This window comes from Cadophora gregata (assembly GCF_030347475.1).
Source record: "Cadophora gregata isolate MNR1 chromosome Unknown scaffold_10, whole genome shotgun sequence".
NCBI lineage: Eukaryota > Fungi > Ascomycota > Leotiomycetes > Helotiales > Ploettnerulaceae > Cadophora > Cadophora gregata.
The window spans coordinates 569,118-583,896 of record NW_026695933.1 but is presented as its reverse complement, the minus strand read 5'-3'; the positions used below and the strand labels follow the sequence as shown (position 1 = coordinate 583,896).

At 48.1% G+C, this 14,779-nt stretch overlaps 4 protein-coding genes across 4 annotated transcripts; 2 read left to right on the top strand and 2 right to left on the bottom strand.

The window, feature by feature from the left end:
- Positions 1-1,582: 1,582 nt before the first annotated feature.
- Positions 1,583-1,942, top strand: ONS95_001564 (uncharacterized protein; the record flags this gene model as incomplete). The annotated part of the gene is made up of 1 exon (XM_058494765.1): positions 1,583-1,942. One exon carries the CDS (start codon positions 1,583-1,585, stop codon positions 1,940-1,942), a length of 360 nt encoding a protein of 119 aa, XP_058355072.1.
- Positions 1,943-6,308: 4,366 nt separating this feature from the next.
- Positions 6,309-8,003, bottom strand: ONS95_001563 (uncharacterized protein). The gene is made up of 2 exons (XM_058494764.1): positions 7,592-8,003; positions 6,309-7,541 (listed from the first exon to the last, which is right to left on the bottom strand). The coding sequence occupies exons 1-2, from the start codon at positions 7,759-7,761 to the stop codon at positions 6,410-6,412; spliced, it is 1,302 nt and encodes a 433-aa protein (XP_058355071.1). The 5' UTR covers positions 7,762-8,003; the 3' UTR covers positions 6,309-6,409.
- A 369-nt stretch (positions 8,004-8,372) lies between these two features.
- ONS95_001562 (uncharacterized protein) lies at positions 8,373-9,888 on the top strand. Its single transcript, XM_058494763.1, has 2 exons — positions 8,373-9,316; positions 9,375-9,888. Exons 1-2 carry the CDS (start codon positions 8,623-8,625, stop codon positions 9,536-9,538), a joined length of 858 nt encoding a protein of 285 aa, XP_058355070.1. The 5' UTR covers positions 8,373-8,622; the 3' UTR covers positions 9,539-9,888.
- Positions 9,889-10,116: 228 nt separating this feature from the next.
- On the bottom strand, positions 10,117-11,544 carry ONS95_001561 (uncharacterized protein). The gene has a single exon (XM_058494762.1). The coding sequence runs from the start codon at positions 11,329-11,331 to the stop codon at positions 10,300-10,302; it is 1,032 nt and encodes a 343-aa protein (XP_058355069.1). The 5' UTR covers positions 11,332-11,544; the 3' UTR covers positions 10,117-10,299.
- Between the last annotated feature and the right edge of the window lie 3,235 nt (positions 11,545-14,779).

Below are 14,779 nucleotides of genomic sequence, written 5' to 3'. Positions count from 1 at the left end.
ATCCCCCAGCCCTACTGCACCTAACAAACCCTTCGCTCACAAAATTTGCACAATTTTCACCCGTTAGTGCGCTACCTTATGCTTGGCCAGCAATCAACCAATCGACCCATCACAAAATTTTTATCCCTCATCGCACGACAGCCTCGGACACCCACAAATTCTCCTGCACGCAAGACTCAAGAGCCGAGATTTTCCCCCGCCAAGCAATGTCCCAACTCAGGAACAGTGGGACTAGCTCAGGAACCCGTCTGCTAGTAGGGCGGTTGGCCAGTGAGACGTGCGAGTGTTTCGGGAGAGACTGGGGCGATGTGGGTCAGGATGATTTGAGTGGGTGGATGCGGTAGGGATTGATCCCTGCGGGATGGAGGATTTTAAGATTACAGTGTGACGGAGATGGGGACCCGGGTGTTGGGGCCAGTGCATGCGTGTTGACTACTTGGGCAAGAGGGAGAGAGTGTATTTTGGGGGAAGGCTTCAGCGTATTTTAGGGAGAGGATAGGCTGACTGGAGGGGAGAATAGCCTGGAGATGGGAAGGATTGGGGAGGGGACTGCTGTAATACACGCTGACTTGACTTACGGTTGATTGATGTGTCGATGATAGACACCTTGTCCTTGGTTCATGCGTTTCAATTGTCAAGCTCAAACTCGGGACAAAGAGGGGGGAAAGTTCATCTGATGGCCTTTACATACTGCTGTGTTTCGCTCTTTCTTTCCCTTCTCCTCTTTTCTCCTCTCCTCTTACGAACTTCCTACCGTAATTGTAATTCGTTTGTCGCGCTGGCAGTTGAACTGTTGTCTTTGTTGTGCTGGCCACCTTACTCTCTCACCTGTTAGCCGACCCGATCAGGCCTGACTGACTTGATCCTGATCCTCCCCTGATCATCGTCTTGCCGCGCTCCTCCTCCTTCGCCCAGACCCAAACTGACCCAAACTGACCCAACCCGACCCAGTTGGCCCGAAATAATCTCCACTCTTGCCTTCCCGGCCGGCGCAACCTACGCACGCTGCACCGTTGCTCTCCCACTCCACTGCATCTGGGCCCGCACCCCAACATCACATCGTCGCATCGCATCTCCTTCATCTACTCTCTCCCGCCCTGCCCACTTCCATCCTTCTTCTTTCTTCACCCGAACATCCTCTCACACACACGCACACACAACTCTCACCACCAGACTTCGTTGGCAAAGTCTATTCTCGTCTTTGAAAGATTTGACCCTCTACAATACAATAACTACAACATATCACCACGATATCCAGAATACCGCGTATTCACTCCACTCACTGAGTTTTGTCGCACAGTCGTTCATTCACTCTCGAGCCCTCTCTACGATCCTATTGTCTGCACCCGCATAATAGTTTCAAACCAACGCACGCCCATCCTATTGTCTGGTCTAGTACTTGCGAAAAAAGGAAAGGCATATATCAAGAGTATCTACTCCCACCATCTCTGGCGCGAAACAGAAACAACCAATCCTTCCAACTCGAAACACTTTCGATCTGATCTGATCACCACGGTCCCTTTCGATCTAAATATACATCACCTACCTTGTCGCATATCCAATCTTTGAACAATCAATCAAGATGCGTCTCTCTCTACTCACCACTGCGCTCCTCCCTCTCCTCGCCGCTGCGCAATCTACTTCCTCATCAACTACGACAATCACCTCGACCGCAACTCTCACAAAGACCATCACCGTCTCTGAAGTCGTCGCAAGCGTCTACGCCACCTACCCAACCTACAACACCTCGACCTCAACATCTGGTCCAACCGCCGCATCAGCATCCTACACGACCGCAATCGGAACTGGCTCTTCCCCCATCGTGTCTGCCACCCCATCAAGTACACTCCCCACCAACTTCATGGGCGCCGCAAGCAGTCTGAGTGGTTACTGGGCAGGTAGTGCAAGCTTGGTGGTTTGCGCCGTGGCAGCTATGTTGTAGATGCGATTGTGGGACGCTGGCTGGATCGGGATGGTTGTTTACGGTCGTTGCGATGCGATGCGATCTCGTCAATCTGCGACATTCTTGCTCCGAGGAATGTGGCGGCGCATGACAACCAACGACGACGATGGATACCCCGATTTCCAAACCAACTCTCTTCCGATCGATCGCATTGTCTTTCTCGAACCGTACTCTTCGATGCGAACATCACTCCTCGTTCTTTACGGGTCTTATCTCCCTCCTTGTCATTCTCTCAGGGGTGGTTGGGAGGGAGATGGACATTTACGGCTTGACGACTACACACATCCTTCTGCATATCTATCTACATACCATATGAGCGCATTGTTGCTTCGCTTCCTCTATTCTCTCGACGATTGATAGAAACGACTCAAAGTATACATGCAAACATACCTTTCTTCGATTCGCCCATACCCCGTTCTCGTCGCACGCCTCTTCTTTCTTCTAAACTCTTCTTCGATTCTCGGCGTGCGGTTATCTTTGGATTGAATCGGTGTCGCGTCGCATCGCATCGTACTTGCGTTGTAATTCATTGTTGATAAGGAGGTTGATTGGGAGGGAGTGGATTGTACGCCGGCCTTGCGCTGTGCTCTTCCCCTTTCTCCTGTCTCCTTTCTTCGTCCATTACTCTCGACTCATGCGAGTCGATGCGATGCGACATCTGATCCAAATCCAACCTTTCTACTCCTTCTCGGCTCGCTCGCTGGCTGACTGCCTTGTTCCACTCTCTTGGTCTGTCACTCGGTTCGTTGGTCTATACCCTTTTTGTTTTTGCTTTTTCGTGGTGCGGTGGTGGAAGTGAGAGGTCTCCAGTGGTGTGGGATGGGGTTTGGTGTTCTCTTTTTTTCCTTGGCTGGACTAGGCTGGCTGTGGTGTGTGGTGTGGTACTGGATAAGTGTGGTTGGGAGATCTCTCTGGGGTGTTGGTGCGCTGGTGCTGGTGGTGAGAGTTGGTTGTGGTTGTGTGGATGAGGGGGGAAGTTGTAGAACCCTGTTAGTGTAACTCGCCGCGATGATGGTCGGTTTGAGGATATCGATAGTTAAGCTGGGTGGTGGGTTGGTTGTGAATAGCTGATAGCTGATTTGGCTAGCTTGCATGGTTGGTGCTGAGAAGTTTAATAATGAAAAAAGATCTGAAAATACCTTACCCTTGCCTGTCTCATTTTCGTGGTGGGTACTTGTACAGTATTGTGAGGTAATACAGTAATGCGACTTGATGGTGCAACATGCGGGGTAGGTAAGCTGTACTGCAAGTCTGTAAGATGCCTCGTAAGTAAATTACAGGGTTCCCCTTTCAAACTTTGATAATGATAATGATTAACTTTAACTTTAACTTTATTGCTGTATCCCCTTTCGCTACCAGTAGTTCGGTCACTCAATTCAGTACAGTACAGTACAGTAATGCCATGCTAGCTGAAGAGGACAGGAAAGAAAGTTAAGTAAGTAAGGTAACTAACTCGGGGAGTGAGTAAAACTAGGTGAAGAGTCTGAAGACTAGACAGACTAGACTACTTGCTCGCTTGATTGAGTAGGTAAATTTACTAACCTACCAACCAACCTACCAACCCCCGTGTACCACTTAACCTACCTAACCTACCTAACCTACCTAACCTACCTAGCCTACCTAACCTACCTAACCTACCTAACCTACCTAACCTACCTAACCTACCTAACCTACCTAACCTACCTAACCTACCTACTTGTATAATCCTGGAGAATAAATGGAGTTGAGTTGAGTTGAGTTGAGTTAATTTAACAGCGCAGCTAGCTGTATTATATTATATTACATACATATACATATACATATACATATCCACATTACAAACCATCTCAAGTCGTAACTTAAATCGTAGCAACAACAAATCTTAAAAAGCAGACCTCGAGTCAAGGAGAGTGGAGGGAGGAGATAGATAGAGTAAAGAGTAAAGCAAAGTAGAGCAAAGCAAAGCAGAAAGAATTGAATTGCTGCTCCCTTCCTCTTCCTCGGCTCGGCTAAGTTAGGTAGGTACGTACGTACGTAGGAATTGATATCTAGGAGATGCATGCAGGTAGGTAGGGAAATGAGCATGAGCATGAGCATGAGCAATCCAAGGACGAGAGGAAGAGAGGAGGAGAGAGATGGAATGAATGAATGATTGATGTGATTGAGATTGAGGTTAACAGAAGGCGAGAGAGAGAGTGTGTGTGTGAATGGGGAGGGGAGGTGAATCGAATGAACTGAACAAAGTCTGAATTAAATGCTGGAGCATAACCTTAACTCTTCGTATCAAAAGCAGTCAGCAGTCAGTACCCTTCCGATTAAGGTAGAGATGCAGGCAGATGTTCTGCATGCATGCATGCAGAATAAGAGGCTAGGCACCTACCTGTGGCAATTTAGGGGGTGGATGTTGGAGTTGTGGAGGTTGTGGGGTGGAAAAGGAGGGAGGGAGGGAAGGAAGGAGGGAAGGAGGGAAGTGTGAGTGTGTGGGAATTTGAAGATCTATCTGTGATAGTTTTGGATAGTCAGTCCTCTGGGTTATGTACGGCGATAAGTTCCTGCCTATATTTCGGTTGGAGAGCGATGGAAATAAATCCATGTCGCTGTCGTTGTCATTCTGATTTGCGCTGTTCACTTTTCCCTTTCCCTTTCAGTTGTTGTTGTTGTTGGTTTTTCCCCTTCGCTTACCTAGGCTGCGCACTTGGGAGGGGCCCCATGGCTAACCGAGCTAACCCAACCCAACCCAATCGATACCTTGAAGGCGAAGCGAGGTTTCTACCCACTGTCCAGAAATAGGCTAGCGACACTTTGGAAGGTGCTGATCGTCTAGAATCCGGGCGTGCAACTGCCACTTTAAGATTCTGGATAGTTTTAGCATTTTGGACGGTTTAGAACATCCGGACAGTGGGGAATTAGTGTAAAGCTAAGCACGATAGCGTAAAACTAGGCACTTTAGTGTACCGGCGCTCACACTGGTGCTTGGCCCCCTTGCCTGCGGTGCCCGGATACCCTTAAGCTGATGGAGTTCAGGGACTGCTAGAGAGTACTACTTACGTATCCCCTGAACTGCTGAAAACACACTTTTCCAGGGCACAGCCCTGAAGGGAGGCGCTAAGGCTGCCTGGACGACTCCGAATTTCAGCGTACTTCGCTTAATTACAGGGTCTCGCTACAGGTGTGTTTGATTCGGCAGTTTAGGGGATATAGCTAGTAGAGCAGTACATCAGTAAGGGAACTTTACTTAAATCGATCGGATTTCACGTTATATTTAGTATAGTGTTAAAGTTTAAGATATAAGTAGTATACTAAGGAATTTCATAATAACTCCCCTATCGTATCCTAAATATTTATACGCTATTCGATCAACGGCTTAATCGTGGTATGCACATCCTGGGAAACAATTCCACAAGCGATTTACGGCATTTTTGCGTTTATTTGATCACGCTGGCTGACTTTTCGCCTGTTCGGTGCAGTCAAGATTCGGACTTTCTTTTGAACATCATACCAGGTGTGAGAAGAGCAGCTGGACTCGTAGAATGGTCACTGTGTTCACTACACCGCGGTGCGTCCTTGGCAGAGTCATTTCTCCACACTATGAATTCTCCGGGGTAGCTGTCTTCTCCACACCTCGTCTGTTTATCCAATGGAGGTGATGATCTGTGAAATCATAGGAATCAAGGATTAAAGAAATAGCATATCAAAACACTATATTACCAGCAAAAAACCCTCGCTGCCTAAATGTGCATTTACCATGCCAGGCTCCCACGGCGCACCTACTAAATGTTCACTTTCCCATTCTCCAACATCTCAATTGCCCCATATTTTTAGTCTTTGCAACTTGGTTCCTAAACGGCCCCGTTTTCTTATCCTCTAATCACGTAAGCTGTTTGAATCCAAACAGCCCAACAGGAACATCCCACTTCTTCAGAAAGGCCTGAAGATACGCTGACTCCAATATCGACTGCTTCTTCTCCTTTGTATCTTCGTCTTCGAACTCCTTGATTTTGGTTTCTTTGGAACTTGAGGCGGGGAATTTCTTTGAAGACCATGATGCGCGTGGATATGAAAGCATTCGTGAAGTGTTAGTAGGTTGGGCGCTCTGTTTATCATTTTGGATTCGCGGTATGGTGGGTGATGATTTATTTTCTTGAAGTTCGTGTCATTTGTATTCGGATTTGTTGAGTTTGGAGAGTTGAGTACATCGCAGTAAGCAAAACTAGTCGAACAACATCTATTATCCACCAGTGAGAAGACCCCGTTGCAGTAAAAGGTACGAGAAGACTTGGCGGTATCAGATTCACCGAAGGGCAAGATTACTTCGCTTATTTCTGGCTACGCAATTACGTCTGGAGCATGATTCAATTTAGCACTTCTCCTCATACGTCTGCTGGTGTTCAAACATGCTGGTAGGATGAATTTCGATAAAGGCAAACTCATTTGCTATTCTATGTATACGACGTCTAGCCCGCCTTCCTACGACCGCGCACAAGCCAAGGATCCGTCCCCTCCCTTTTCGGGTCCCCATGTTACTTTAAGTGATTTCGCCTGCTGATCAGATATATGCCAAACCAGCAAACTGGTGATGATAGCGTGACCCGCGGGCTGCGGGTGGAACACTCTCAGAATAGTATCGAAAATCAGGTCGCTGATACTGAGTGTTTTACGTCCGCGAAAGGCCGGGTCAGCAGCACTATTGTCTGGCAGCGAGACCAAGAGACTGGTGTTTGCGGCCTTGCCTGCCTCCACAAGGCCGAAGACCTGTTCACGCAATCCAGATGAGTCTTCAGACGGTGTTGATTTCCCTTGGCGCTTGTCAATGCCGATAAAGTCACCCGGGAGTACATCATCGAATCCAGGGATTCCACCACGGCGGGTCAACGTGGTTGGGCCGTTCTTTGTATCCCATTCAAAGAAGAGAAGACCGTCCCGGTCACCATCGGGCTCCTTCGTTGAGCCTTCGCAGAATCGGCCTTGTGTCTGGATGAAGTACTGGTTGTAATCAACAAACACAAACTGATCTCCTCCACGAGCGGCGGCAGCCTTAATCTGGTCGTTGACAGCATTGACTAAGTCATTCATGCGCTTACGACGCGCCTTCGTGAGATGTTGCTTCCGCTCAAGATTAAACCAGAACGCCCACGAGACCTTATCACAGTCGGTGGTCGAGTCGTCGAAGAAGTTAGCGTACCCGGTCCAATAAATGCGCCGGTCGGAACCGACTTTGTGCTTCAACTCGGCAGTGATCTTGTCGAAGTTCCCAGGCAGCACATCTTTAATCAGCCTCTCGGACTCGGTCAGCTGCTTCTCGCACCCGCCGTTTCCATTGTCGGAGTTCCACTGGTAGATGCATTGATTGAGTATACTCACGAGGCCGACATCGTTGCCTCCAGTGCTCAGCGTGATCAAGTCGTATCCCGTCCCGAGCTTCGATACTTGCTTACTCAAAACTTCTGGCGTCGTGGCGCCGGAGCAGGCCAAGAACTCCATTTTTGGCGCTGGGTTTGGCATCTGATCATATCGCTGTAGCATCATAGGATACGAGTTATCATATCGACCGCAGCTTCCAGAATCAGACAACTTTGATCCGGCTCCAATCCCGGCGGCACTAGCAATGTCAGCCATAGTGTTGACTTGAATGATACAGAATTTGCCTACTAGGAATCACCAATCGCAGCCCATTTTTTGATGAAGGTTAGATCTGTGACATCGGTTCCCTGGTCCGAGTTCTGTCGCTCGAAGAGGGACCGTAATGACCAAGGCAACCCTTGCACAACACTCGCTTGAAGTACCGCGAGCCCGGCAAAAGAAAGTAAACAGTGACGCATATTGAGCGACACTGGAAGGATGATGTAAAGACAACGAGATCAGACGATTGTCAGGTGAGATTGAAGCCAAAGTATGCACTGATGCAATCCAGCGAGCATATCGAAGAGAGAGCGACGGGAGCTGCTCTTCATATCCTTTTTTTTCCTCACCTCAACTCTAAGTTCGAGATGATGCAGCTGACTACCCTCCGCGAGATTATTCAAAATAGCCAAGCCATTGTGCATGGGTTGAGGCCGGGCATTGATAAAAACATTTTTTATAGATCTGAGTTTCGGCCTCGCTGTAAGCAAGTACGAAAGGTACGAGAAGGCCGAGGTCGCTTAGTTAGACGCTGCCTGCCTTTATGGCGAGGCTATTATAGCTAGGAATACAAGCCTTTGACAACTCACTACACTTGCACCTCTTTAAACTCACCGACAATTCCGGTTGCTAAGCAAGTCTGCCACTTTCATTATATTTCGTGTTTCACAATCCCTGAATACACTTGATAGTTAGCCAAGCCACGACCCGTGTTGTATCTATTCAAAGAACTTCTGTTGCGAACATGCTTTCTAATGCTTTACTGTTCTAAGTTCATCGTTCGGTCGTTCGGTCGGTCGGTCATACCACGCCTCGGGGTAGATTCTAGTGCACGTAAACGTCCTGCCTGTCAATTTAGTCTACGTTTCATAGTTTGAGTTCCTCGGTATTCTAATTTTACAAAACTAACACGCAGCTTCTCCTTGTGACGCCTTTTCGCTGGTGATTATGTAGCAGGCAAATGTTCCATAATTAAGCTGGTCGATTCCCTCCCTCTCTTTACATCCATCTTCTCCTCAACAAGAGACTTCTCGCATATCTTTAGACAACAGACCAAAACAATGTCATTCAACAAAGAGTCAAGTCGCCTGACAAGGCTCCTCCTGCTCCTCCTCGTCTGTCTCTCCGTCTTTGCTCAAGCACAAGGGACGGAAACAATTGAAATAACAACCAGTGCTCCCAGTTCCGTTCCCACTGTGCAACCAATAATAAGCCTCGGTATCAGGCAAGACAAGTCGGCTCTCAGCCAACGCAATTTCGTCTGGACATCTAAACTGCGGTATGACAGTGCTGTCAGTACTCTCTTCAGTGACGACGATCTCTACGCCCTGGCCAAACAAGCGTGGGATGAGATGCAGGCCGACATCGCGGCGCGCCGTCCAGGGAACGGGAAAAATGCAAACACCATCACGAAGAAGGACGAACCGGGTATGATGGGCCTGATCGCCGTGGGAAACACCATCTACCTGGCCAGCTCCATGAAGGGCGGCAAGTTCATCTACGGCTACACAGGCGCCGATGGCCAGCCCGGGCAGGTAGCATTGGCGCTTGACCGCTGTCAGATGGCGCTACGAACGGAAGTCGATCCGAATGTAGCACCTCACCACACGAACAAGGCGAGCTGCGCGGAGATTCTCGCCCTGCACCAGTATTATTTGGATCCTGCCGTTAGCGCGGCCGACAAGGCGAAGCTTCCGGCCGGAATGCGAGCAGCAGCATATGGGGACGGAGGTAACAAAAAGAGAGGACCCAAGCGTATGTTTCTTCCTTACTTCTCATTTTCCTCGAGAGCATTACTGACGTTCTCCACCAGCATACGAACCCTGTGCTGGTAAGGGGGGCGATGCGATGACCTGGGGTTGCTCCCAGTTCCTGGGCAGCATGAAGATCGTCGCACCGCCTCTCCCATCAGGCACCCTGTCTATTCCGACCCCGGTGCCCGTGGAAATCACCTACATCCCAGTCTGCGAAAGCTGAGATTTGGTATTTTAAGAGGTTGGAGATCGCGTAATGCTGTGCTGTGCTGTGCTTGCTGCCAGAACCCGGCTCATTAGACAACAAGACTGTAATATTACAGCGCTGCCTCTTTTAAATAGAATAGCACTATTTTTATGAATTTTGATCTGTAGTTGACTTTTTAATCGGACGACCAAAAGGGGGTGGGTCTTTGACAGGATTTCGACGTTCTCGCTTGTCTGGTGTGCGGATAATTGCATACACTGTCATAAACGCACGGGCTACCGCAAACCTTAACCGAGGAAGCGATTCTTTCGTAGTCCTACGAGTATCTCGTTATCCGGAGAAAATTACCGAGAATACCAGTCAAGCGGTCAAAATGATCCTGATCCTGATCCTGATCCTAGTGAGAGCCGTGGCCTTCTTTGGAAGTTCTACGTCCCATGTGCATGTGCATGAGAAACTTTGCGCCCTACGTCTGTTCGGATCTTGAGAAATCTTATGATGTCAGAGGCTCACAACTTCTCTCATAACATTACAAGGGTCTTATCTTCGCTGATTGATGGTACCTCGTATAAAAGCACAGGCATAATAATAGAGTAGAAGGCAGGATATATTTATGGTATGGACTGCAAAGTTAATTGACGACTAGTGTCTGAGCCTGGTGGGGCTATGAAGCGGGACGTTTCGCCTGGATGTTTATTTCAATGACTTGCATATGGACGGTCACGATTTGACTTGAACGCGGACCGTTTCGCATTGGTCTTCGGATTAATGTGACGCTAAAATTCGTCCTCTATGATTTTCACTTTGACGTCCCGGGTGGGAGGGACATCGATCTCGAAACTTCCCATCCCCTCGGGAACATGCAGAGCTAACTCCCGCAAGTGACCCTGGCGCGGCTCAACATACTTTTGGATCATATTCCTGATCGTCCCCGTCGCAAAACCTTCATCCCATTGGTAACCCCACCAGAATGCCTCGTCGCGCGTGAGCACCAATTGCTGGAGACCTTGAGGCAGGACCTCTGATAGACTCGGGGCGCTTGAGGCGTTCCAGCCCAGAAGCGTGACAAAGCTAATTTCGAGGCTCTGCAGCTGCGAAAATGACTTCAGTGACGTCAAGGATGATCGTATGCCCCAAGTTCCTTCGTTCCCGGTATCGATTGCCGTCGACGTGGCAAGCTCGAATGAGATGCTCAGATGTTTCAAGGTAGAGTAAAAGGATGCCAGCCCCTGTTTGATCATGGTCAGGTCAAACCATTCGCGAGCTTTTTCGGCATCAATCAAGACGCCGCAGTCCAGCGAGGTGAGTCTTGGACTGTGACTCAGGAGCAGGCCAAGCTCTGGTGCCTTGATCTGGCACTCCTTCAATGTAAGTCGCCGAGTCTGGAATGATCTGCCAAGGTCTGCTGCACTAGAATTGCTCGTAAGTTCTAGTCCATGTAAATACAGCTCCTCAGCTTCAGGCAGGTCAGATATTTGCAAGACCGGGACGGCGGAGATGTCCATTTGTTTCCAATCACTCGGCCCTTCGAGGGGTTCCGGCTGAAGGCGGAAGGCTTGGAGTTGCGAAAAGGATGATGGCGCGACTTGATGTATGAAGTCAAGAACTGGACTCCCGACGCGGTAGCATATTTCGACTTTGCGAAGCGAGCTCATCTGACAGATGATCTTGATCACTTGGCGCATATCGTCGCTGTCCAGCTCACAGGGACGCAAGTGAAAAATAACATGATGAGTGAACTGTGCATCGTCTGGTCGCTGTAGCAGCGCAAGCAAGGTGGGCGATGAAGGACTAAGCGTGAGCTCCATGTCGCTCGCTATATTGGGTGAAGGCGAGAGATTCACCAGAAGGAGACCAGGTATTTACCGAAGATTGTATGTAGAGATTTCGATTCGGTCGAAGGAATGAAAACGCCTCTGCGAGGAGGGACCAGTTCAGCTTTAAGGTTTCGGCCATCAACCAAACTAGGCCAAGTGATCGGTTGATGCGCAAACCTTCCCTGCGCCGTGCGGAGCTTAAGCTCTCCCGCAGGTTTCAAGTTTGCAAGCGAGGTGTCAACCTCCCAATAATGTCTCTGCATGAACACCCCGTGTTTAAAGCCCGCTTTTTCCGAGTGGAAAGTAACTCTATTATCATACAGTATCACTTCTTACTTTTTCATCTGTATGCATGCTGACGTAGTTGAAAGTGATTCTAATAATAGTCTTGATAAACTTCCTATTAGTTTGCGACAATAGCAATACCGTCTGCTTGATGCGAACAACACATCCTAACACTAGCGAGGTCCCAGGATATCATGTCGCATGTCGGCTGCCACGGGTTCTGGTGACGGCAGTGTTCCTCGAACAGTAGCGTTCCTGAGAGCAGAAGCTCCCAGGAGTTTGTGTACCGTAGCTTCCTCACATGAGAACTTTATTTTATCGGTAATCCGCCTTCGACACCTCCTTAGCAAACTCGGTTCTTTACACGGTGGTCGATTCTGCAACCATCCTTATGCAACCAATGAATCATCGTTTGTGAAGCTGCATCGATATCGTGGCAGATTTCCTCACTTCCTGACGAGTGACGACTCGCTATCCCATACACTCGAAGTAGGCAAGGAGTCGAAGCGGTACTAGTAGAGCAGAAGAGCAGAATCTACGACCGAGTACTTACAACGTTAGGCATAGCCCTAATTCTATACACCATTTGTCACCACGTTATTGCACTTATTGGTAATATTCTTACAGTCACTCAGGGATTTGTACCAGCCAAACCTCATATTTCCCATACACTGCGTCAGACAGTATCCATAAACGGAGTATTTTGTATTCATATTGTGGCGGGCCACGACCCGAACACCCACACAACAAGAGAGGTAGCAGTTCAAGGCACAAGGAGTATTTTGATACAAAGAAGCGGATCGAGCAAATCTCGAGATATCACATCTCTGAGGTACGGTATCTGTCAAATAAGAGGTGGAGAAGAGAATGGATTAGATAGAATCTCTATAAAGAGTGTAATTATTGTGATAATCTCAAGTGGTGTTATTGATGATGTTGTTGTAAAGGAGTGACAGTTCAGAATCTCTAAGTACCACCGCCCAGCTGCACTAGTAACGTGACCTCCCTCCACTACGCCAAGCACCAAAATCAGGTGGCCCTGCCACAATATATGCATCAATGACAATGTAGGTACAACTGGACAATACTTCAGCAAAAACCCGTTTGATAATGCTCCATTCGTACTATCCCAAAAATGCAAAAGCTCAAGAAATCCGCCCAAAGAACCGACCTCACACCATAACCAGGTAATTGCGGCTCCCTTATAGTCTGCGTTTGCCAACGCAATCTCTGCCTTTGTTGAGATCCTCGACTTCACCTTTGAGTCTCCTATGCGTCTTCTCGAGTCGTTTAGTCCGGGCATCGCGAGCTGCTTTCTCGGCGGCCTTTTTCTCCGATTCGACTTTGGCGGCTTCTTGTTTGTTTTGGTTTTCTGAGCACTTGTCCATCTTGTTTGTAATACGTATTGTTTCATTTGATGATGGATCTTCAATGGAGATGGTCCGTATTTCCCACTAACTGTGGAAGAGTTCTTTGCCTGCCAGCGATGTCTGATGAAGTCTAATGCTGACGATGTGTGGCGAATTGTCACAATGAATGCTACGCTAATCCATTCATAGCAAAGCATGTTGGTGACTCAAGTCCCAAAAATTGTCTTTGATGTTGCCCGTGTTCTTGATTTACGATTTTCTGAGTGAGGCGGATTCTTTTAGCTAGCAAGAACCTATTTTTGAAGAGTTGGAAGGTGGATGGTGGATGGTGGATCTTCTGGAGGTGGAGTTGATGTTTCTTGATAAAAGTAATCAAACAATCAATCAGTAAAAAAGATATGAAGATATAAATAATCGGAGAATTCATTTGATTTATTTTGCGTTGAGAGTGGGAGGGAGAGAAAGAGGGAATAAATGGATGGATGAATAGATGAATGAATACACAGTGCCCACGTACTCGACTTCTGATACTCTTGGTATAAAAAGTGTTACCTGCCGTGAGAGATAGAGACTTCTTGTATGCAGAATCGATAGTGAGACGATACCTCGCCCATTGGAGGGGGCGGAGGTTGCAGGATAGAGCTGGTGTGAGGGTCACGAGCGAATTACTAACTACTGTGTGTGTGGTACTCTTGGGTGGTAATGGAAGTTATGCGTGGTATGGTGGGGGTTTTAGTGTCTGTCTGTCGATTGGGAGGCGGTCGGTGGTGATGTCCTGCTGCTGTCATTGCGTTTCTTGCTGTCACGTTTCCCCTTCCCTCTTTCCTTCTTGTCATTCCCTTACAGTCTTTCATTCTCTCAGGTGCAGGTTCTACGCCTCATATGATGATAATGGTCCTAGTCTTTCATCAAAGTTTATTCATTCTTCCTTGGAAGGATCTTTTGAGAGGGAGATGAACAAAGGGAGAATGAACGTTGGCTCGCGTGGCTTACCTGCCAGTGAAGGGGTAATCTGTTGCTCTAGACAGTTTGGTGGTGAGGTGACCTGCTGTCCCTGAGTTTGTTTCTCAATATGGAACGATCAAGCTGTCCTGCGGAAGGTGACCTTGACCCACTGGTCTTGAGTCTGCTTCTCCACAAGAATCAAGCCAGGCAATAACCGTGGCGAGAGCGTTTATGACAGAGAGATTGAGAATGCAGGTGTGTACCTGGGTATTCAAGGGGAAGTGAGGAGATGGGTGGGGGTATTAATATTTGTGTGGGCGGAGAGGGGGGGAATGAGATGTTGGTTGGGGTTATGAGTGGGAGGATGAGTTGTGGTGGATGGCTTAAAAGTGAGAAACTGAGAGGGTGTGAATGACTGAACAGTAGGGCAGATGATGGAGTAGGGTGTGGGGAGTGAATATAGGCGATACCTAGGGATCAAGTCCTTGGTTGACGTGAATTCACGGGAGGTGTTTCAGTCTGTCACGTGGAAGAATAGCGTTGGAAGAAGCAGAGTCGTGGAGGTATAAATATCTACTCCCTCCTCATTTGTTGGGAGATCATCACAAAGCAGATGTGTATGGATAAAATACAGATATGAAGAGGTGCTTTGTCTAAGTGTTTGCGTACGTACCTTTCTTTGTTGATTTTTTAGGAGGTGCAGGGGGTGATCGATGATTTGATGGGGATGTGGTGTGGTTGTGTGATACTCTCTGTGGCTTCCTATTGCGACCACAGAACAGAACCCCAAACCACGATTGGCGTATTACAGATCCTGCCGACAATAGAACTCCGTTTTT